Genomic DNA, 23,992 nt, shown 5'->3' with positions numbered 1-23,992 from the left:
TGTAATAGTTTTAATGGGATTGGTCCAAGTCTTGCTGTTACTGAAGGATTTATCATGTTGCTTCTGAGCGTTCCTTTAGTTCTGATATACAACATGTGCCTACAGTTGATCCTGTGTATGAACAGAACCTCAATTTTCACAAATACAGAACCAACAATATTAATTTAACAACTGTTTTACTGTTTTTGTTAGTAATTGTTACCTATTTGGAAATTATCTCCTATTTACCCACCCTAATTACACTTAGTTTTTTTGCATAATGTTTCATTAGTACATGGGGCAGGGTAATACTGTTTATACTCATGATCCCAACATTTACAGTTTCCATATTTGTCTCTGAATTCCAAACAAGCTTCATACACAGCTGATGCATTGGGAAGTATTAAAATGCTTACACTAAGTTGTTGTAATGTCAACTGGAAATAAAACAGATTTTTTTCCAAATTAACATAAGCTCCTGGGTCATAATATTTACATGAGCTCTGACCTGACAGGGCCAGATTCTTTAACTTATGTAGCTTCCATAAAGTTTTAAATGCAGATAAAACCCCACAATACCCTATAATGTGCTATGGGACAATCCTAGGACTCCTGGGTTTGGAGTAAATGAACTCACATTCTCCCCACTTCCTAGAGATCTTGACAGGGTCTTTCAGTGTCAAAAATGAAAGAAGTTGGGAGTCCGGCATCCTGTAGGGATCCTGAGATACTCAATAATCCACAGGCAGCCAAGATCCCATACCCCAAAGCAAGGCCTTATCACTGTCCAATCTTTTAAGCCACAAAATAGAGAGCTCCCTAAACACTCTCTGCTTCTTATGGTGTTGCATTTCTGCTAACTCATAGTATGGAAAGAAGTGTAAGGAGATGCTGAAAAATTAGCCACACTTAAGAGATGCATCAATTTCAGGCACTTTTTGGTTACTTGCTTGGGTTAAATTAAATGAGATTACCCATTATTTCTACCATCTTGAGCAACAGTTGATGAACAGAGAAATAAATGGCTGGGGCAAAATTTCTATGTAATCAAGAGAAACATTTTCAAGTCTAGTTATATTCAGGAAATGTCAAAGCAAGTAATATATTCTCTCAGTCATTTTGTCCACTGATCACATCACATCTTGAGTCACATTAATTTAGTAACTTAAAAGAAAAACAAGACGACAAATAATTTAGAAAAAGTAGTGTGTGAACCAAAAGGGATACATTAACAGATATGCCAATTTGAAACAGAGATGCTACTAATGATAATGCACAACGCAGGAAATCTCAGTTTTACTTTCAAGATCTCACGTGAATTTTCAAGACTTCCATTTAAGATTTTATAAAAATAACATATTTTCACAACACATAATATGTCGTTTTAAGGAAGGGCAGATGCCAACCTACACGTAAATATCAACAGGCTCCTGCAAGGAGTTGCTCACAGAGAACAGCGAGTGAGAAACAAGGGCAGGATGGCTATTGCTAACACGCTTTCCCCCCCTCATTGCAAGGACTCATACATACCACATGGCATTTCCTGCAGTATTATCTATGCTGAGGTCACTAAGAGCTCATATGCTTACCTGTGTGAGAGTAGATAAACCACAGCGCTCCTGTTAGCAGGGCTCCAATTACAAATGCTGCAAATGCAATGCCCACGACGGTAAGAGTGTCCAAGCCATAGAACACAGCTAAAAGGCAAACACACAGTAAGGGCTTTTAATTTTGTCATGACAAGTCATGTTTAACAACAATTACCCTTAAGCTTTCATGGAAAAAGTAGTTTAGGTTTTTCTGTTTAGTTGAGGTTCATAGTTAATTAAGCACCATTTTAAGGAACAGTGTAGCAGATTAGCATCAAGGAAATAAAAATGATGCTTTTGGAGACTGGCTTCAGTCCAACCAACTGTTCCACATCACAAAACCAAAGCTTCAGCTCAAGCACACCCAAATGTGGAACACATTGCAAAAATTAAGCATTTTCAGTTGGCCCTTAATAAGTTGCTTTCAATTAAATATCCACTTATCTTAAAAGTGTGTTTCACAAAGGCAGAGATTTTTAGCAAAATATTATTTTAATTTAAATGACCCAATATTCAAGCAAACTTTTCCCTACATCTCCTACAAGTTCAGCCTGAATTCTAGGTGGAGAACGGAACTGCTGTTAAGAGGAAAGAGATGCCAACAAAAAGTCAGCAAAAACATAAATAGAAACAATTGAAAAGATTGCCAAATGTGAAAAACAATAACTAAAATTAATTCCAGAACGCAGAAATAGAACACTCCCCCCACCATACACACAAGATCACTTTCTAGGGGAGAGCTAATTTTGCAGCACCATTTCAAGGTTAACAGCATCTGGTTCCTTGATACAATGCCCCAGAGCTGAACATCAAAAAAGCTTCCAGCTTTTCTTTTTCTTCTTGGTGATTAGAAATGCTTCAACAACATTCTCTCATCAACCATTTGGGGGAAATCTTTTCTTACAAAATGGATTTCTAGTTTCAGTATTTTTAATGTCTCCCAGTACACAGAGTGGCTTAGGCCAGCAAATAACATTTTACTGACTAAACTGGCTGGGAAATGAAATGACTAGATCTTCTCAGTAGCATCCTTCAGGAGAATTCCAGTTCTTAAAACACAACCAACACCCTTACTTTAGAAATATCTACACGTGTTCCTGCATTCAGCAGACATCCCATTAGACAACCCTCAGCCCACCAGCTCCTGAGATCCTCAGTGCCATTCCCATTCTGACAAAATGTCATCTCCAGCAGTTCCTGTTGGAAAGGGCCTGAGTGCCTGTGACCAAGTTTGCATGTGCAAAACTAGATGGATAGTGGCTTAGAAGGCTTTTCTCCCATTTCTAATATGGGACTATTTCTAATTCCTTTGTTGGCACTTGGCCATTTTTAAATGCAAAACAGAAAAGGACTTCCTAAACTCAAATGTTCTTCTTCCACGAGGCACCAGCCCCATATACTCACCTCTGAGAAGACTTAGTGAAGAGGAGTGAGTCATCTAGAGGCTCATGCAGTAGAAACATAATTTTTCATTACCTTTGTAATTTGTAAATTCAGTCCCAAAACTATGGGGACAGAAATAGAAGGGAAAAAAACCTTCTTTGCACTTCCTCTTCTAACTTCCTCTCTTCTCCGTTCATCACTGATTTTAGCTGAAAATCACCTTCACATTCCTGTCTGTTCTCACTTCCTAGTGCCACTTCTCCCCTCTTTCTCCCTCTCCAGGGTCAGTCACTGACCATGATGAAAAGTAAAATTCACTATATCAAGACATCAGGATATAAACAAATAAATGAATCCACATCAATTCAGTGATCTCATCTAGAGCATGGCCTATGAATGTTGGTGCCAGAGTAATTGAGGATGTGAGCAATCGCAGAGCAATGTAGAAGTGAGGCTTGCAATAGGATACAGGAAGTCCTTAAGGTGGCATTGCTGCTGAAGCTCTTGTATTGGGAAGTGGTAGCCTTAACAGAGTTGGGGGAAATAACACACATTGGCAAATGAAGTCATTAAGACTCAAATTCTAAGTATCGTTTTCCCAAATTCAATTTTCACATGTATATGCTACATATATTAAGCACATATAAGTATACTATATATACTTACACGGTTGCCTCACAGTTGATTTTGGAAGAGAAGAATCTGTTTTAAAACAAATAAAACAAAATTAGAAAGTTTTGCAAAGAGCCTTCAAACTGTGAAAGTAAACTGCAGGATCTGATCAAGCAGAAATACATTAATGGTAATCTTTGAAACCAAAAACTTCAGGAAAACCAGTCCAAATCTTGCTCAGTCTAGAAAAATTCCTTTCATGTATTGATCATTCCTCAGAAAAACATTATAGCATGAACTACATTCATGCAAAGTGTGATATGGTGGCAACTACATTAGAACTTCCCACCCACGTATCATCAGTTTTAACCTGCAGTAAGTCTGGTTAATTCATGTAAGGAGCTCCTAAATGAACATAGATTACAAGGTCTGTCCTAAAGTGATTACATTGACTGGCTACTGACCAGTCACAAACATAAGATGCTAAAAACCAGCATACTAAATCATGAAAATCAAACCAAAGCAATAACTGACTATCATCTTTAAAGAAAAAAGTCACTACTATGGTAAAATATCCACTTGTTCATGCATGAATATGTGTTGATCCACACGTTATGTTAAGTCCTACTTGGTATTCTGTCTTGAGTGTTGTTTAGTTGGGCTTTTTTAGTGGTGGTGGGTTGTTTGGTTTGGTTTAAATACATACAGGAAATCAAAGATCATAGCTATTAATCCAAAGTTATTATTCTTGGCATTATCATCATCATTATCAGCATGTAGCAGAAAGTGATTAAGTAAATACATGTTGAGAAATGAAGAATTTTCTCTTCTTTTGCTTAACTGGCTCCTCTTATCTTTCTCCAAAAATGCCACCTCAAGCAGAAGAGCCAGAGATCCTGGCTTCAGATCTAAGTCTTTGTTTGGTTAGCTGCAGAGTTTGTTTCTGTACTGCCCAGTAACCTAGGGTTCTTGTTTAAATTCTGGCTATATTTGAGGGTGTTCAGTGCAATAGCTGTAAAAGGATTTGTTAAGACAGTGCCCCAATACTTATTTTTTATATCTTTAGGGACCGAAAAACAAACCAAGTGCATGTGTAACATAACATAAACAATGGTGCAAAAAAACCCCTGAAAACAACTGTTATTTATTTGAAGTGTTCTTAAACCAAGCCAGTTTTTCTAGCTTCTTAAACTCAAGAGGCAGCTCTAAACTGACAGCAATATCCTATAAGGGTATTACACTCTCAGACACATGTGCCTATGATTTCCAAATAGCACTTTATGCTTAAACATTCAGTTGTTCTAACGCATGGTTATCTCCTCCAGATCACTCTGGGCAAGATAGTAGGAAACAGGTGAGAAAAGTGGGTCTGGGGGAACTTGTTCACATGTAACTGAATGTAACACTTCTGAGGAAGGTTGGACTGAAACCAGGGAGCAATCCACAGTACAAACACAGCTAAAGGCAGTATCTGATTGTCTAAATTCTCTACTGGCATATCCTAAGCGCCAACAACATGCCTCCCAAGATAAGAGGAGAAGTAATTTTCCACACTCCTTTTTCTATTGGCCCCTGCACGGAAAATATAAAGTCCACTAAGTAACAATAGGTTATGTAGCTTGTTACCAGTTCTCCCCACTGATCCATTTCTTCCATGTTATTTTAATGTGGGTTGCTCAGAGCAACACAGGAGCAAATGGAATCCTTAAAGCTCAGTAAACGCAGCTACTGGCTTTTAAACACTATCATGATGCTCTATACTTTTTCAGAATGGAGACTCCTGTCAGCTGTTCAGCTCACCCTCCTTTTGCTGAAATAACAATCTAAACTTTCCATACATGCCAAAAAAACTGAACAATTAAGTTGGTAGACTGTTTCAATAGGAGAGCAAATATTTTCAAGCATATAAATGGCTATAGCTATATGCCATTCACTGAATCAGGGCAATAATGCATTAAAAGGCAATAATGCATACAAAAAGAATATGACATGAAGCTTTTAGACACTTCCACAGAGATCTACCATAACACTATATGTAACTGAGTCAGTATAGAACTGTAGTAACATTAGTAAGAGAGAAGAAATTAGTCTCATACAGATAAGAAAGTTGGGATTTCTACTACAGTAAATGACAATTGTAAGACCAAGCCTAAAGAAAAAAATACCTTTGCAACGTTTAGTTTGCTAAGGCTTTTGAAATGTCAAGCACATGACTCCTTCACTTGGCTTACAGAGCAGCTGCAATAGCAGTAACGCATAATATGGTCTGCAACAATGAAAGCTGGCCTGTTCATGTGAAGGAAAATTTTGAACACCACCTCTGAGACATAAATTCTCTGGTTCAGTAATGCAATGTGACTTATTCTCCAAATCTCAGTTAGAGGCATTGCTCTTTACTTTTAGAAAGGGGTCATTTGATTCACTGCAGAACAACTGCATACCAACAAAGCTACGTTGTTAATGTGCCACTTTGTATTACATCTGAAAGCTGTGATATGCTGGAAGAGATTTCCATGGAACATCCTACAATTAGACCAAATCACCCACAATACAACAAAATACTCTATCACATCGTTGTCTTGCAACTAATCTTTATAAATTTAGCTCATCTTTGCACACTAAGACCTTGTGCCTCTCACAAAGGCAACATTCTGAGCGCAGTCCGAGACGGGAGCTGCACACAATGCTCCACACATCAGAAGGGCAAGAGAGCTCAGAGTATAAGTCCATTTATTGAAAGATGAACTTCAGTTGGAGGATTTACTCATCTCCAATAAAAAAGCAAATGAAAAAGTGGGAGCTTTGTAAAAAGAAAGAGCACAGAATCAGGCCCAAAGTACAGATTTAGCTTTATCGCATCAACAGATCAATTACTTGCTTTTAATTTGATGTGGATTTGATCTGTATTAACAGGAAACTTGTAAAACAAATCATAAGCTGTCTTGTAGGATTAAATAGGAACACTTTAAGTCCTGTAGCAATGCTTTATGGTACTAAAAAATGTTTGAAAACTAAAAATCTCACACTGAACAATGGAGGTTAAAGGATTTCTTATCCCCATCCTTTGACATTACCTGAAAAGCATTCCAAAAGTTCAAACAGCTTTTGTACACAATTGCATGATATTGATATGCACATAAAGCCACTGGAGCCTGCTAATTAAACCGCGGTGGTAATACAAAAGGAAAAGATAATGTATACCTTCTCCTATGAACACACCAAAACATGACTAATGCTGTAGCCAGAGAGATTCACCAAAAACTTTCAGATTAAATGATAATTGAAATAGTTCTCAGTTCCTGTTGTTTAAAAGCAAACAACAAAAGAAAACACAATCTTTCCCATGGTGGAAGGTGGCCACCCCTTTGCTTTACAAACTTTTGGGGCTTTAGCATCTGTTATTCCTAGATATGTATTTACAGACCAAATAAAGAAGTGATGCAGCAGGGAACAAACTACTGCTATTGATTTCTGGGCAACAAGAAGTGCTGGAAACACTAGTGATATATTCACACTTTTGAAACCAATTTTGTTGCTTGGTATGGTATTCTGTTCTCAATGCCGGGCAAAATCACATACTAGGGATCAATAAAGACCATTAAAAGATGGCAACAATTGCCATGATAATTTCTACCAGGGAAAAGTCTAAACAAATAACAACTTACAGACACAGTATTACCACAAGATTACAAGATGCTTCATACATGGAGTGCTCTTTTTTTTTTTTTATTAAGCCCACTTCAAGTGGCTATAAACAAGTCAAGCCCATTTTCTTACCTTCTAGCTTTCCTTCATGAGTTATTACAAGAGGCTTGGTGAAGGTTTTTTTGTTATGCATCATGGCTAAGATCATATCCACGTTCAGAGAGGTACAAGCTTCATCAGGAGGAACACACTGCAGATGGAAAGAAAAGTGAATGAGGTTAGAGTCACTCAAACACCAGCAGTGTGTGTCAGTCCAGCTCTGCCTGCAGCACAGCCATCTCATTATAAATTTTATCAAATATTATTTACAAAAAAATAGAGGAGAACATCCAAACAATATCTGTAGAACGCACAGGCAAAAGTAATCCCTAGCAACAGTTCAGGATGCAACCTTCGCATTCATTAAGGATCCTCTAAGATTTATAGGAGCATTACTATTTAAATTTAGTTCTTAAAACACTTTCTCTGGTAACAAACCTAAGCCATATTCATTAATCATAAAGCAAAATTTGGTGATTTGGTGATAGAATTTGAATATTATTTAGAATCAGTAGAGCAGTGCAGCACCAGTTGCTATAAGAACACACAAGATGATATAGTACCCAAATGTAGCAGACATGCCAGTAGTTAGTTACTTTCTATGCAAGTTGTACAGAGATAAGCTCAAACACACTTGCAAGATTACCTAGTATAATGCACGAGTTTGGAAGATAAAGCTAACGTTGTTTGCCATGATGTTATGTCATACTGATAAAAAGGATAAATCTGAAGCACTTGCATAATGAAAATCAATTTCTATTTATCCCAAACAATGAGATTTAAATAGAAACTCTAACTTTTGTGGTCAAATCTTACAGCATCATAACTCATATTAAAATCTTGAACCTAGAAATATGTTTATTATATCAATCCAACAGAAAACCACTTGGTCTCTTCAGATTAAAGTTCAGATTTTAAAAAAAAACAAACCACAACTTGGCATTACCCAAATCAGTTTAGACTTAAAAAACCCAAAAAGTACTGACCTTAGGCAGTCTTTGGGGATCTTTCTCCTTATTTGTACACAACGTTAACTCACAGTGAAGAAAAAGCAGTGAGATGTTGAATATTGGCTTAAACACAAAGCTAAATCTTTTTTTGTCCTTCTGCGCATGCGCTATTGGGAAGTTCAACTTCTCAGTGCTGTAGAATTTAACAGACTCATCCTTAGGACAAATATTTTCTATAATGGTGTAATCAGACATTCTATCTGGATTTGAAAATGGGGAAACAAAGCACGTTTGAATGGCAAAGCCTAAGGATCTGTCAGCTTTAGTCACAGACACCTGCAATAAAAAGAAAGACATAGTAAGATCTCCAAAATGACATTTTTAGTTCACATTTCATTTATATTTTTGACATTTTTTTAAAGTAGTGATCCAGTTCCACATTCCAGTTGAACTGTTTTGAAAGCTAAATGTTAAGGGTAGGCTGTCACACACAGAGAGGAAAATCTATGGTTTCAAAACTAGCAGCTGTTCAATAGCATTACCACGCATAACAACAGCAACTCCTTATCTTAAAAATAAATAAATAAACAAATAAATCCAGGCCAGATCATAGAATCACAGGGGTTGGAAGGTTGAAGCTGACTTCAACTTGAGATGCTGCTGCTTCCTTTACAGCCAGACAGATCATGAGAACTCTATGAAAGGCAATTAGTAATCCTATATCTCTGTTGAAAGCTTTACTGATGACAAAAAAAGAAGGAAAAAAGAAAAATTTAAACAAATGGAAAAGAAAATGAAAGAAAAAAAAATGAAAGAAAAAGGAAAAAAGAAAAAAAAAGGAAAAGAAAAAACGAAAGAGAAAAGAAAGCCACCTACAACAGAGAACCCAGCCCCAGCCAAGAGTGGAATGCAGAGGCAGAGCGGAGGTCAAGGTCTGACACGCGGGTGGCATTCCAGGACTGGGGGGTGTGGGCAGTCTACTAAAAAGCCCTAATTTATTGTGAACTATGAGTCTGAAATTTATATTCCTTAATGAAAAATAATTAAAACTGCCAACTTGCAACGCACTGATATGCTTCAGCAGAACTGGATAGAGACAGCAAATGCTACAGAGTAATTAGGAAAAAAAATGGAATTTGTAATAAATGAAGCATGCTAGTCTTAACAAATAACAGGACCATTTAACACAATGTGATGAAAACAGTTCCAACGAGAAATAATTTTCTCCTTAGAAATAAGAAATGTGACTTAAATGTCTACTTAATGTGCTACATGTATATGTAAGAACCTTCCATGTTTTCCCATGGCCTATACAGAAATTTTTGGATGTTAAGCTGTGCAGTAACAAATGGCATTTCCCTTTTTTCACCATGTGAGTGGTAATCAAAGATGAAAGGATGAGCTGAAACAACTAAACAGGAGAGAGCATCTCATAAAAAGAACAGGAAATAAGGGTGGTGAATGAAAATCAAAGCACTGATATTGATAGGGAAAGAAGCTGATGGTGTAAACTAGTTTAAAAAAAGACATGACATGAAGAACAAGTATATTACAGTGTTATGAAACATAGTTGTGTATGTACAAAGATGCACAATATCTAAAGGAAAAAAAAAGAATTATACTAGAAAGGTAAGAGCAAAACAAGGCAAGAAAATGAAATCTGGGGGAAAAAAAGCCAATTTTTTCTTTAGCATGAGAAGGAAAAAGCAGAGAGAGCTCTTATAGATTAAGGCCTAGGTAATTTACTGATCATAAATAGTGGGGGGCGTTGTTTGCTTTTTAAATTATTTTAATTATCTTTTTAAATAACAACAACAAAGTAAAAAAAGTCTGTGAGTTAGAAATGAAATCACAGAAGTCCCAAACGGATACAAATTTTCCCTTCTGCAAGGAGGAGAAACAATGAAAAAAAAAGGCGGGGGGGGGGTTTGCCAGGACAGGTGGTGAAGAAATCAGCACATTTGTCTGAATAAACATCTCCAGAACCAGATCAGTTCCAAGAGCTTGGAGCCAAGGGGATTCATCCCAGATTGCTGAAGGAAGCAGAAGGTTTTATCCAAATGAAAAAAAAATCACGTGTCTTTTATGAACATATTCTTAACCGATGAGGACATACCTTCTTTTTGTTTCAGCTGTCTTAAGTACTTTTCACTATTGCATTGTTTAAAGTCTTTTAGGCAGAAAACAGTCAACTAAACATCTACAGATCACACAAAATAAACTACCACCAGCTGGAGGTCACAAATAGAATTCCCAAGTCTACTTGCTAAGAATCTCTGATGAAAGTGTTAGAGACAAGTAGATTTCTTTAGAGAAGGCTTCACTGATGTAAAGGACTTTGTTTTTGCACTGAGGATATGGTAAAGGCAAAGCTTCTGTGTTACTCTTTTCACTGTTTAGCCAGTATTTTACTCTCAAAAAAAGTTAGAGAAAATGGAAAACAAAACAAAAACCATAAGACCGTCACAGAGCACCCACTATCTAGACACCCTGAAATAGACAGAAGCTTCAAAGAAAGGAAGCAGAAAACTTCTCTAATAACTGTTACTACAATGAGGAGGATACTACAAATGGGAGGAAACAGGAATCTGGAGCTCCAGTACCACATTCACATTTCTGTTTCCACCACCCAGTGTCTTGGTCCTGTATCATACTACAAAGACTTGGAAACTCATTTAAAATAATTACTTCAGGATGAATCCTTATGAACTTTTTCGAAAGAAGTCTCAACCTCTTCACTGGGTAGAGAATGAGAAAGATTCACAATGTGCTGGAAAAGCGGTGACAACTACGAGAGCTAAATGAACCACTATGCTTATGGCTGCTGACGCTTCTGGATTCATTTATTTTATACCCTTAGATGCTGTGTGTTAGCATAAGCAAATCTGTGTTTGTTAGTACATCAGAGACAGAACAGAATCTATATTAACTTTGTAACCTGAGAACACCAGTATGTAAAAGACAGACACTTAGAACCATTTTTTCCATGCCTACATCTTTCATAAGAGGTTCAACCACGTTACCCAATAAAATGAGCCCTGAAGACTTCACCAAAAAAATGGAAAAACCTAGAGATTACTTTTAGATTCTGAACAGTAAAGCAGCTATGAAAAGACTTGACCCTGTATTTAAATTCATGCATTCTGCAAGAATCTTTTGATGCTGACCAAAAGCACTGTCCTGCTTGTAGTCAAAATCAAATCCACAGTTTCTGTTCTCTACCACTCCAAGAGCACATAACTATCTGCTGAAAGCAGCTGCACAATGAGACTTTTCAACTAACAAGCAGAAATTTGGCTCAGTTGTACAGCCCTGCAAAATGCTTCTGCTAGCTTGAAAGCCTTTTTCAGTTTGTTACCTCTACGTATATTGGCCCATTTTCAGCAACAGAGAAGAGTCCTTGGGAGGGAGTAAGGAATAGATCTGTTTTGTAGAGCTCCATGTTGAAGGTCACATTGGTGATGTGTGGCTCAGGAGGCCAGAACATGGCAGGATTAAAGAAGTCTTTCTCTGGCTGGTGCATTGTGCAATTAAACTGAAAGTACAAAAAAGAAAAGTACAAATGCACCCCGAGTTAGAAGTGGTAGCACAGTAAGGACAAATTTGCATACACAGTAATGCCCCTCCCACATTCCTCTTAGTGTGACCCTTCAGCAGGGTCACAAGAAATTGAAGTGGAAGGAGAAGTGGTAAAGACAAGTTAATTGCTATATTATTAATGTAATTTTTGCAAGCTACCATTTACAACAGGTTTTTCTCAGTTGTCAGGTGCAAAACCAAGATTAACATACCGCTATTTCAGGCCAGCTTGAGAAAGTAGCATCTCCCTCGTCAGCATCTCCTGGAAATCCATTATCACCTGATTCCATGTCATCATCATCAAAGCTGCTGCCTTCAGCTGGTGATGATAGCTGAATGACAATCTGCACATAACATATTGCAAATGCATAAAATTGGATGATAATTGAGCACTCTCACTTTACAGTTATTATTTTCTCTCTTCAGAACAATGCGAAAACCAAAAGAAACGCATCAGCTAAAAGATGGTGAAAGAACATCTCACACACTTGGCACAAAGCTGTTTAAAATACACAGGTTATGTTTAGTGAAAGGCCCTTAGTTTATTTCCAGAATTCAGAAACAGCAAAGATATAAAAAATGCTGGTCTGGGTGCTGGCACCTAAAGGAGCATTCCAGTATTTCCATTCTATTTCTGGTACTTCTATAACCAACACTGACTAGAAAAAATGACTTTCTATAGTGATTTTTCACAACTTACAGTTTTCCTTGATGCACACATGAAAAAAATCACTGCAAGTTTTAGGGTCATTAAAGGCTTTTCTCTTCTGACATCTGTATTTTTATTTTTGGAGATGCATACCCAAAGAAGTTATGTCCTTTTCTTTGTTTTTTAATTTGAATTTCTACTACATCAGTGTGTGAGTTAAATCATTCTTCTACATCATTCTTCTACATCAGTGTATGAGTTAAATTGTATTGCTCTCTGCAATCACAGAATTTCATTCTTATCCCTTCTTAGAGCAACATATCTACTTCTTAAGTGTGGGTACATCTAAACTGCACAGGGAAAGTAGATGTAACTTCTTTGAAACTGGTACAAATGGTTCCCAAAGCTCAGCCATGCAATTTTGTAAAAGCATGCAAGTTCAGATCCTCCTTTTTCCTATAGGATAATATCTGACCACAAGGTCAGATGGAATGTATAGCCTTCACAAATTCTTGAATACAGGGACTGTAGCTACAACTAGGTTTGAGCTCAACAGGAAAAGGTCAGGATGCCTCTTTCCTGCTAAGGCTAAAGCTAACTACAGTGGCTTTCTTGTATCACTATGCTGTGCAGCAGAGAAGAAGGCTCTACTTTGTAGAATACTCACAGAGTTAAAATAAACAATCTTGTCCAAGATATATGATGTCCGAGTCCCACATTTGTTCGGCAAAGACTCCAGAATGAAATGGGTACCATTCATCCTGGCTTTGCAAGAGTGATCCAGCAATGAGAGTTCAGTCCTTGTGTAGCCGCTTGCCTAAAACAAAGATGCTTTGTAAATGTCTGCAACCTCCACTGAAATTGTGTTAGACCCTTTCTTAAAGTGTAGCTCAGAATACTGTTCATGACTACTGATAAGAGGAAATGAAGTTCATTGTACTGATATCCAGGGAAGGTCAGTCTCAAAATGTTGTTATACTTGACAGATGGGAAATAAGTGTAACATGGAACAAAGGAAACAACAGGTTCATTATTAATTTACTGACAAAAGCTCTATTTGGTCTCGAACAGAAACGCTTTAGTCTGTATCAAGCTATTTTCCACAATGCAAATGGGTTCAAGCAACCTGTCAGCTGGTAGATGATGAAGACAGAATAAAATAGCACACAATGGGTAACAGCAGACTACACAGTTTCACCCTCTAGCTTTCCATTCCTTTAGCTGTCTCTTCGCAGATCTATTCAGATCTTACAAAGCTACCAAAAGCAGTTTCTTTGTACCATGGAAATTAAAAACTAAACAGTAGTTGAATACAGCAGTATTCTACAGAATCAAAGCTGGTAAGCTTTAATCAGAAACCCCTCTACAAACTGCTGTATTACTGAAAAGAGGAAACAAGACACAGAGTTATGGCACAGAATAGGTACAGTACATTTTCCCCACCAAACTTACGGGGGGGAAGACAGCAGGGGGAGGTGAGGATAGTCAAAATTGCTGTGGATCTTCAACTACTTATTTTTCATCAAAATACAAATAAAATGATCCGATCAAAAAAGCCTGCCCAAATTTGAGGATAAGAAACCACACCTACCTGTAGAGAGTCTTTTTCTACAGCCACTATCATGACTTTGTCATCACACTTTATTGACAGAGCTACATCAGCACTGCCTTGAACTTCCTCAGGTTCTTTGTGTTTTGAGAGGGAATGCTCAAAGTCATGATTAATTAATGTGTCTACTGAATCCCTGGATGGGAAAATTCCTTCTCCCCCTGTGTCATGTCCTCCTCTATTAATGTGAAAAGGAAAAGTCAGGCCATCACTTAATGCAGGATTCTTTGCACCATGCAGCAGTTCTGTAAGCTCTGGAGGAAGAGAATGGTCTTCTTCATCATTCATCTCTTCTAAAGGTAGAAAAAAAGTTCATTGGGTTATTAGGTATTTTTCTTAAAAGTATTCAAAACTGAAGAACTTTCAAGTTAAAATTAAAAAAAATATTATCCAGAAATGAGTTTCTGAAAGACACCCACAAAGCATCATCTTTTTACTCTCCTTTATTAGCCACAATTCCTCACTAACAGTATAGTTGATACTGAGGCACTTATTCTTGGTATATTTATTCCCTTCTAGAAATACACTTCAATAGTAGTTAAAAACAGACTTTGAATGGGCCTTGTTGTATGCAAAAGGCCACCACAAATGTAAAGAAAACATCATATCCAAGAAATACGCTAGTTTAGTGCTACTAAAATATCAGTCAGTCATATGAGCCTATGAAATTCTTCCATTACTTGAAAACGCAAATTCTACCGTTGAGGAACTACTTATATAACCAGAGTAAAGTTAAATCAGAGTTAACTTTAAGATGAGGAAATGAGAACACTATCTCCTGGATTGCAGGCTGTACTGCTCAGTATTGAAGTTTCAGCACCTCACCCAAGTAGATAATTATCTGTAAACCAGGACAGTGCAATTGATGAAATTTACATGAAAATAAACTTTATCAAAAAAGAAAATGGTATTTTTAGGGCCTTAAATTCAGAACTTTCACCAAAGGAAATACAATTGTACTAGCTTCAGGGAGCCAGGATATATTTAAGTCAGCAGTGACTTTGGCCAAATAATTTAATTTTTTTTTTTTAAATGGTTGCATTTATTCCAGTTACTCGGATTTTTCAGGTAACCAAGTTTTTTCAGTCAACTATTTAAATTTTCATTTAATTGTCCAAAGAAACATGTTTGTATTTTTGATAAAAGCTAAACCTGCATTTATTAACTAACAAAATACACAGCTGCTGAAATCTCATTCCAGTGAACACTGAGCATGGTCAAGCTTCTGAACTGGACAAAATATAACTGTTTAATTCCACTTCAGGATGCAACACAATTTGTCTGGAAATTTCTAACCAAAAAGCCACAGTTTTTTTGGTTTTTGATTTTTACTTTTAAATGAGCATTTACATATACAACCAGCATACTTTACAATGAGCAGTGAAAATAGCACAATCCACGACAACAATGGCCCAAAATTGGGACCTTTTGAAGTATCATACACCTGGGAAGACAGCTTTATTTCTTTTGTTTGATAAAAGTCCATCTTTATGCTCACCTGTATGTTCAAGTTGCAGATGAAATCTGTTAGCAACGGGAGCTTTTGTATAGGAAGTAACTGGACTATATTTATGCTCATATGCCCACTTGATCAAACTTTCATGTGATGAAGGAATATTGGGTATTACTGATTTACTCATAGTCATGGATCGTTCTGTTTCCTTTCCAAAACCAATACTATTTGATGTCTGCAAACAAAGAAAAACATGGTTCATTACTACCATTTAGGGATACTTAGCATAGACTAGGGACAGTGATTTCATATTTTGTTGAAAAAGTTTACCCTGTTAGTAACAGCAAACCAAAATCAGCTGGGAAATAAAATAAAATAAACTCTGCCACCTTAAAAACAGAACTGCTGCACACATGGAGAAAGTTTTCTTGTCCAAATAAGCAAGTCAGAAGGATATATTATAACAAGCATCTCTAGATGTCAAAGGGGCATATAGAAAATATTCACTGATATTACATTTCAACTTTCCCTTAAGTGCTTGACATCTTATTTTTAAATATTTATACACACAAAGCTAAAGTTACATGAATTTATTCTTACATTTACGGTTTTACTATTATCACTGTAACAATTCCATTATGAACTACATAACAAGCTGAAAATACACTGCAGGAAAGGGCATGATGACCCACTCAGCAACTCCTCCAATGTGACTGAACTGCTTTTTCTATATGCAGATTACATCTTTCAATCTACTGCACACACTTTCAATTTCCATGCATGATTACATTCTCCATTATAGAGGCTCTATATTATTTATCTTGAGCTCTCTCCCTCATTTCTTTCTAATGACCCAATTCTGCATTCTTTAAACACTCAAAGCTTCACAACAGAAGCTAAAGGGAATTTTAGGTGCGCAGCATCTGGTTTGAGGATTCTGTCACTAGTTGTCAAAGACTACTAAACACAGTAGAAACAAAAAGGAAGCAATGAGTATCTTAATGTCAGTGCCTTATTACTGTTTTGGGTCAAATAATATTTTATTTTCCAATAAATACAAATCTGGCTCTGATTTATCACACATTTTAGTATCACCACACTGCTCTGACCAGCTGGAATTACTATGCCATCCCAATTCATCCCAATTTTGCTGGATCTCTCTCTCTACTTTTCTCTCTCTCTCTTTTTTTTTTTTTTTTGTCAAAATGAGACAGCTGAACAAATATTATCCCAGAACTTTTCTGTTGTAGCTGGCTCCCGACCATTTTCAGGGCTTGTTTATACCTCTCCATGCCACAGTGCGCCTGTAAAAGTTCAGTCTTGCATCAACTCAATGAAACAAAACCAATCACAAGGGCTTCCAGGAACAGGCATACCTTCCTTCATATGCCTGCCCTGTCAACACCCTTGCACAGTGCAGGCACTCAACACAGAGCCACCTAGAAAGCTATTCCAAATAGAGAGATGCTTTCACAAACTGGCAGTCTCTTTTCATCATTTAAAGAACAATTCCTCCAAGCGTCTGGAATCTTCAGAGATTTATTCTGTGCTTTTTACCTCTTTCACTCTTTGCCCCCCTCAATACACATAGAATTGATCAAATCTTTCTGCAATTTCATTTCTTTCTCTACTGTAGAATCTGTAGCCATGTAAGAAGAAACCCACTCTGAAGTGCAGATAGCCCAATGAGCACAGAGACTCAAGCTGATGTAAGGACACAAGGCTGCAAACAGGATGTGAACACAGCTCATAAAAAACACACTTCACATATACTATGTGCAGTTATTTTACCTAACCTGTTCTCTCTTTACTCAATTTTGTGTCCATCAATTTTCAAGAAGCACAGCAAGCTGGAAAATGATAAATGATCCTTTATCATCTATGAATCTGGACCCTAACTCGTGCTCTCTGGGCTGAGGCAGCACAGCATTAACCTTTCACTCTCAGTTTGCCAATCCCCTCAAGACTCACACTGAGGGCAAGATATTAGGAAAATTGAAGTGCATGGAACCTACTCAACTAATAAAAAGGAACATTGTGAAACATTACCTAATTGTTTAGTAATGTTTCTATGCATTGTCTAAATTTGGGCTTGGAAAGGCTGTTAGCTTAATAGAATATGAACAGATCCTAAATCCTCCAAGTACATGCTTTTTAATAAGAAGTGGTTGTTTAATTCCCTCCACCATTTAAAGCAGAACAAACACACATTTGGAAAATTAGGCATCTATATGAATGAACAAGTAAACAGTCACAAATCCTAATACAGACATATAATCTTTAACACATTGACATTTTCATATACTGTATTACTTTCTCTTTCAGCTGATCTAAATAAAATATTATTTTCTGCCACCCTTTAGAGAAAATTTCCACTTACACTTTTTACTTACACTTTCAATGATAACTAAAGGCAAACTTGAACAAAATATAGTAATACTTATTTATTCTCAATAAAATTGCAGCATTTTAAAACATATTAAAATCTCCTAAAAATGTTCTCTCTGAAAATTCATATCTAAAAAGAGGTAGCTTCATGGCTTTGAAATGTGTCACTGAAGTGAATTAATGCACAATTCTCTATTGTGTGGAAGAAGAATGAAGGCTAAATATACAACAGCAAACTTCATTTAATAATCCAGAATGAAAGTTGTAAGTGTAATGCTGGTTTTTGATCTTCTGCTTACAAATGTGCTAATCCTGAGCAACTAACCTTGATCTCACTCTTTTAGGACCTACTAGATCAGCTGCACCTGTTTGTACAATCAAGATGTGACAGGGATCAGAAGGGAATTTCATTATCAATACTAGAAAGTCTTCTCAGACAATTTCCTGAGCAACACCATCATTTGTTTCCTTAAAATTGGTTTCTCTTAAAACCAAAGATCAAATCCTAAAAGAAATGAGTGGCAGGCAGATTTACGAGGGCTGCTCTGAAAGTAATGCCTCCTATCATTTAATGCTGCCCACAAAGTCAGAGAGAAATGTTGGTGGAACAGCAGTAGAGGTTGAACCAATGCACCAATATTCTGCTACAGTTTGTTGCTATGCAACACATGGCAGCAGAGGGGCACAGCCTGACAGAATGGCATCTGACATTGAAGTGCATATGAAGCAAAGGTGAGGCACTGAACTCCTCCATGCAGAAAAAATGGCACCCATTGAAATTCACTGCCACTTGCTGAACATTTATGGAGACGAAACAGAGGATGTAAGTGAGAAAAGAGAGAAAATGGGCGGCATGTTTCAGTAGTGGTGATAGCAACAGTAGGTCATCTCTGCTGGTGATACATATGAGCACAGTATGCAGGCTACTGTTTATTGCTGGAGAAAACACGTAGCTAATAGTGGTGAAAAGAAGTGCTTTGTAGCTGAGAATTTGCTCTATCTAATAGCGGTATTGTGTTGTTTATATCTGCTGCATATGAAAATAAATAGGAGTTACTTTCAAAGAGACCTATGTAGATCAAACAGACTTTGGACCCTTTCAGCACTGACCTGCATGCATTCAACAGAGAAAGCTACCAAATAAATTTGTATAAACATAAATGGCTACAGTCTGACAGTGCATCTACGTTATTGCAAAACCGTTAGCCAATAGGCCACTGGCTGGTCCTGAGCCAACATTAACCTCAACTTCATGATGCACTCAACTCACTACTTAAGAGAGAAATAAGCCTAATCTAGTATTTATTTATTTATTTATACTCTCCAAAAAAAAAAAGGAGAAGTGCATTTTCTTAGTAAAAACAATGCTGAGTCACAGAGCCTGTGCCAAAAACCATTCTGAATTGGAGCTTCCAATTATGTTTAAGTATGGTTTCAAATGCTCAGCTTTACAGACCCTGGTTTTAAATTTTATAAAACCTATTATTTGCGGTCTGAGCAGAGGTGAGGTCAATTTGACCAGACGCTTGCTGGGGACAGAAATACTGGCAGGGAAGACGGCTGGAGACCACGAGAATCACAAGTGGAAGGCGCAAAGCAGTTTCCACTTCTAAAGCAATGTGGGTGTATGCCTTATATCTAGAATTATCCACTCTGCTTTCATAGGCATCTTTCCAACTTCTTAGATAAACCTGTAGATCCACTCAGCAAATTAACAGCAAGAAAGGAGGTGAAGATTCAACTCAATGTTGAGATAGTTCAACAGAAATCAAGAGAATATAGGCTCTTAATCCTTGCATTAACCACCTGGCTTTTGGGACACATTGGTCAGTATGTAATGGAGAAAAAAAATATTCATTTCTGAACTTCCTCTTTAAATGTTGGTTTGCATCATCATCAGAAGTTAAGAATACATTAAAAAATCAATATGGACTAGTAGTATATCTCATTCAAATGGATCCTATACCATTCATACATAGTAACATTCTCAAAAAATAAGGGTGCCATAACTTACAACGACTTCCAGCTTTCCTTGGACATCGTGCGACTTGATAACCCAGTTGACCGATTTTTTACACTTGAGGATAAGTACCACATTTCTGTCAAGTTTGGCGCCAGGTTGAGATGGTTTAATGTCAACGATTATATCCACCTGGAAAGCACTGTGTGTGGAAAATAGAGGGAAAGTAAGACCAGAGTGCCAGAAATTTCCAGCTATCAACCTTCTTCCAATCCATCATGTTTCCACTGTCTGGCCAGCTGATTAAAATGCTGGAGGTTATCCCAGACAACACAACATGTGCAAAACAGATTGTTATTCCATTTACTCTTAAATGACTTTGCTTCACAACAGATACAAGTACTTTTTAGACAATTTTTTTTTTGTTTGTTTGTTGCTTTGTTTACAAGAACCACGCTACTCATTTCAGCTGTTATTTGGGACAGGTTAGCTGTATGGTAAGCAGTTTGCTTTACACTCTTTGCTTAGTTCACTGCAACTGTGCCTAAATATAGCTATTTCAGTTTCCTCTGGTTATAACTGTATTAAAGTTCAAAACAGTATCTTAAAAAAGCAAAAAGACAAGCAAGTTAATTTAAAAAAAACACACAAATACTAAGTCAGGCACTGCCTCTGCCTATGCAGTTAAATCGTTGAAATTACTTTGCTTAGGATCATGCATGTGTTGAGGAATTAAACCGCCCTATTTAGTTTCCAATACTTCTGGATATATACTTTAAAAAGACAAGAAAACAGATGTACAGCCTACTGATCACTGGAAAATAGATGAACGCTATCCAGACTTTCAAGACTTTGGTAAAGTAAGTAGAGCAATAACATTTCATCATGCAAAATACTAATTCGACATAAAAACCTTCACTTCCAGATCATCTTACAGGAACATATGTATAAAAATGTGCTCATCCCCAAATATCAAGTTTCAACTAATACTCTACATTGAGACTTCATATCTTGGCATTTTTTGTTTTATCTCATGTAGCTTTACACATATTCAGCTCAGCTTCTGTGCAGATAAGCTTTGTAAAGACAGCTGTGGAACTATTTATGAAGCAAGCTGAAATTTAACATACTCACTGCCTTTTTTAATGTTGTAACACTTAAATATTTTGCAGTGTTATCATCTAAAAAACAAACTCTTACCATGCACTGTCAGCCAACGCCAAATGCTCAGAGAAAGAGAAACAGGGTCTTAATCATTGTATGACACTTTAAGGGATGTATGGTGATGTTGCTGCAAACTAGTACCACAATTCAAAATGGGGCTGCTATCCACTGCCACACACAGGCAAACCATTTGGATTTAACTCCTTCCATCACCTCAGTGCTTTCTTACTCTGCCAAGACTGCTAGGCAAGAGAGTATTTTCAGGCTCTGGGTTCAGCATAGTGCAATGAGATAATTAATCTTCCACCTCTATCTCCCTGTGTGATTTCCTGATTAGAGATGGGAAATATAATGCATAAAGAGCAGGAGCGGACAATGCTGGAAAGCCAGAGTCTACAGATGGTGTTTTAATTCTACCTAATCTCTGCTGAAATTGTGCTTTTCTTCTTGCAAAAATAAGTCTCATGGCAAATTTCTGTTCTAGCAACAATACTCAGCACTTATGAAGAGTTTTTTCAGGTGTGATTATCTGAAGCAAACACCATTCATATGTATCCACTAAGATCCAAGAAACACAGGCAAAGAATGAATACTTTGACCATCTCACCTCCAAGTTTACAGCACTTTTGACAATTTTTATAACTCTAATAACACATAGAGTTACATAATTTTCTCTAACAACTATTTATAAACCTTTTAAAAAATAGTGGACTGTGGTCAACCCTTTTTCTCATAGATTATCAAACTACACCTTAACCTCAACCAGAATCACTATAGAAAACATTGCTATGATTCTGCAGAACTGTGGCACTCTTACCACAGACCACAGATTCATGGCCTCTAGACCACTGTTTGGGAACCGGTGCCCTTTCATCAATACCTGTGACAGGTCAAGATTACTTTTAATTCCTCTCTCACCTTCCCATTCAGTGGGCTTATTGTAATCCCTGTCAGATTCTGTCCTTATTCATACTTCCTTATTCATTTCATTGGAAAACATCAATTGATTGAGCAAGATTTCTGAATAGAGAAGGAAGACGGAGTAAAATGCATAAAAACTATGGAATACTGATAGCAAAATTACAAAACCATGACATTGTCTTATCCAGAAAAATCCTGGAATCATGAAGCAGGATCCAGAGTTTTTATGTGATAAAGAACTAGGTTCTACTTAAGGTAAAGTATTAAGGTCCAAGCTCTTCCTGTAAAGATGAAATGGCTAAAATGTCTATCTTCATTTAAATTCCAATACAGAAGTGAAATATCTAGCTGTGATTTCAGATTTGATACCTTTCATGGTACCTTACCTGTATGGATTGGAATTTGGAGTAATTAGTTCAATTATGTGAACTTCCCTTTCTTGGACCAAGTTAGACATTAGGCACCCCTCTGCTCTTTTTGGTTGTAGGTATCCCGCAAGGTAATTTAAAGAGAGAAAATTCTTTTCTATGTTGCACGTGGGAGGAAAAACTTGATCTGAAGAAAAAAAGGAAAAAGAAAGAAAGCATAAGTTGCTTTATGCATAAATATAAACTTACATTCATATATGTACAGCACCTACTTCAATGCAGCACCGTATTTTATGATGCAGATTTCTAGTACAAGAGGTACATCTATTACCCATCTTAAGTACTAAGGAGAAATCACCATAATGTTGAAAGGGAGGTAATTGTTGCAAAAATACAGCACTCCTCTGATCAGGGACATGATTTAGAGGGGGGTTGTTAGAATCGGATAGTACGGTTAGATTGTGGTTGGACTTCATGATCTTGAAGGTCTTTTCCAACCTGAGCAATTCTGTGATTCTAAAATACGTACTTTTAAACTACAGATTTCAATATTTAATGAACACCCCCCTTCCCCCAAAATAAATCTGAAAACAATATTGAAGGAAAGTATGTAAACATGAATAACATCTTTCATTCATTTCTCTCAAATATCTTTTGAAATTAACTCATAACTTCTGTATTAACTCCTCCCTTTAGAATTTTTTTCTTGTAATAAAAGACTTTCCATATTTAAAAGATCACAGAAAATATATTCAATTTCCATACTCAGTATATTTTCCTATATTTTGAGTAGTCAGAATCAGCTTTGTTTAGAAATATCACAGTTCTCTTATGCATGGAACACTGAATATAGCAAGAAAATGCCAAGAAATGGTTAAAATAATACTCTGAAATGAGAAAATCCTAGAGTAGATAATCTCTCTTTTGGTTTTAACTGTCTAGCTGATCATGATTATTACATTATATACATTAATTATCGTACAAAATTAAGCAAAAAAAATAGTCACTTGGTATGTAGTCCTCATGCACAGCCTAGATTGCTGCACTCCAAGAAGCAGCATATATAAATACTTCATTTCTGAGATAGCTTTACAGACAAATTACCATAATGAGCAGCAGGACTAAGTATCATGCTCAAGACAAAGTCTTATAGGAACAGAATTCCAAACCAGTGTCACTTTGACCTTTGCTTTACAAAGAAGGCTTTCCTATTAAGATCAGTAGCACAACAGAAAAAATTAAAATGAACATAATGCATTATGCATGTAAAGCTGAGGACAAACTCCTACAAAATGAGTGGAGATCACTGTTCGAGTTTGCTTCCTAAATCAGAGCTGAAACGTCATCCCTGAAGCGCATTTGCATGTGGTACACAACTTCTTAGAAAGCTCAGGGACTCCTACGACCCCAACTACAGTGGAAACAATTAGGAGAATTTCTTCTCCTGACCTTACACAAAGCAGTCTTTGAATATTAACCTTGTTGCCTTTTGTACAGAACCTGTCAAAGCTGCATGAGGCAGTAACTCTTCTTACTGTGCAAGCAAAGCACTCCTCCAACATCTGGTGCATGCCCTGCCAGATTAGCCTTGAATGCAGTTGCACTCCTGCCAACTCCTCCCACAACAGCACAGAATGGAAAGTG

The 23,992-nt window shown here is 36.9% G+C and overlaps 1 protein-coding gene across 2 annotated transcripts in view; it reads right to left on the bottom strand.

The window, feature by feature from the left end:
• The window catches only part of TGFBR3 (transforming growth factor beta receptor 3), a 106,559-nt gene that overhangs the window by 8,263 nt on the left and 74,304 nt on the right, over nucleotides 1-23,992 (bottom strand). For both annotated transcript variants that reach the window (XM_015870365.3, XM_085511338.1), the window contains exons 6-16: nucleotides 22,367-22,535; nucleotides 19,950-20,097; nucleotides 15,593-15,782; nucleotides 14,077-14,387; nucleotides 13,153-13,302; nucleotides 12,049-12,180; nucleotides 11,616-11,792; nucleotides 8,294-8,593; nucleotides 7,341-7,458; nucleotides 3,618-3,653; nucleotides 1,569-1,676 (exon numbers count right to left, since the gene is read on the bottom strand). In XM_015870365.3, the coding sequence (XP_015725851.2) occupies nucleotides 1,569-1,676; nucleotides 3,618-3,653; nucleotides 7,341-7,458; nucleotides 8,294-8,593; nucleotides 11,616-11,792; nucleotides 12,049-12,180; nucleotides 13,153-13,302; nucleotides 14,077-14,387; nucleotides 15,593-15,782; nucleotides 19,950-20,097; nucleotides 22,367-22,535 (1,839 nt within the window). The remainder of the gene's footprint in view (nucleotides 1-1,568; nucleotides 1,677-3,617; nucleotides 3,654-7,340; nucleotides 7,459-8,293; nucleotides 8,594-11,615; nucleotides 11,793-12,048; nucleotides 12,181-13,152; nucleotides 13,303-14,076; nucleotides 14,388-15,592; nucleotides 15,783-19,949; nucleotides 20,098-22,366; nucleotides 22,536-23,992) is intronic.

This window comes from Coturnix japonica, chromosome 11, assembly GCF_054131305.1.
Source record: "Coturnix japonica strain WE chromosome 11, WE-NBRP24, whole genome shotgun sequence".
NCBI lineage: Eukaryota > Metazoa > Chordata > Aves > Galliformes > Phasianidae > Coturnix > Coturnix japonica.
This window is presented reverse-complemented; position numbering and strand designations above follow the sequence as displayed.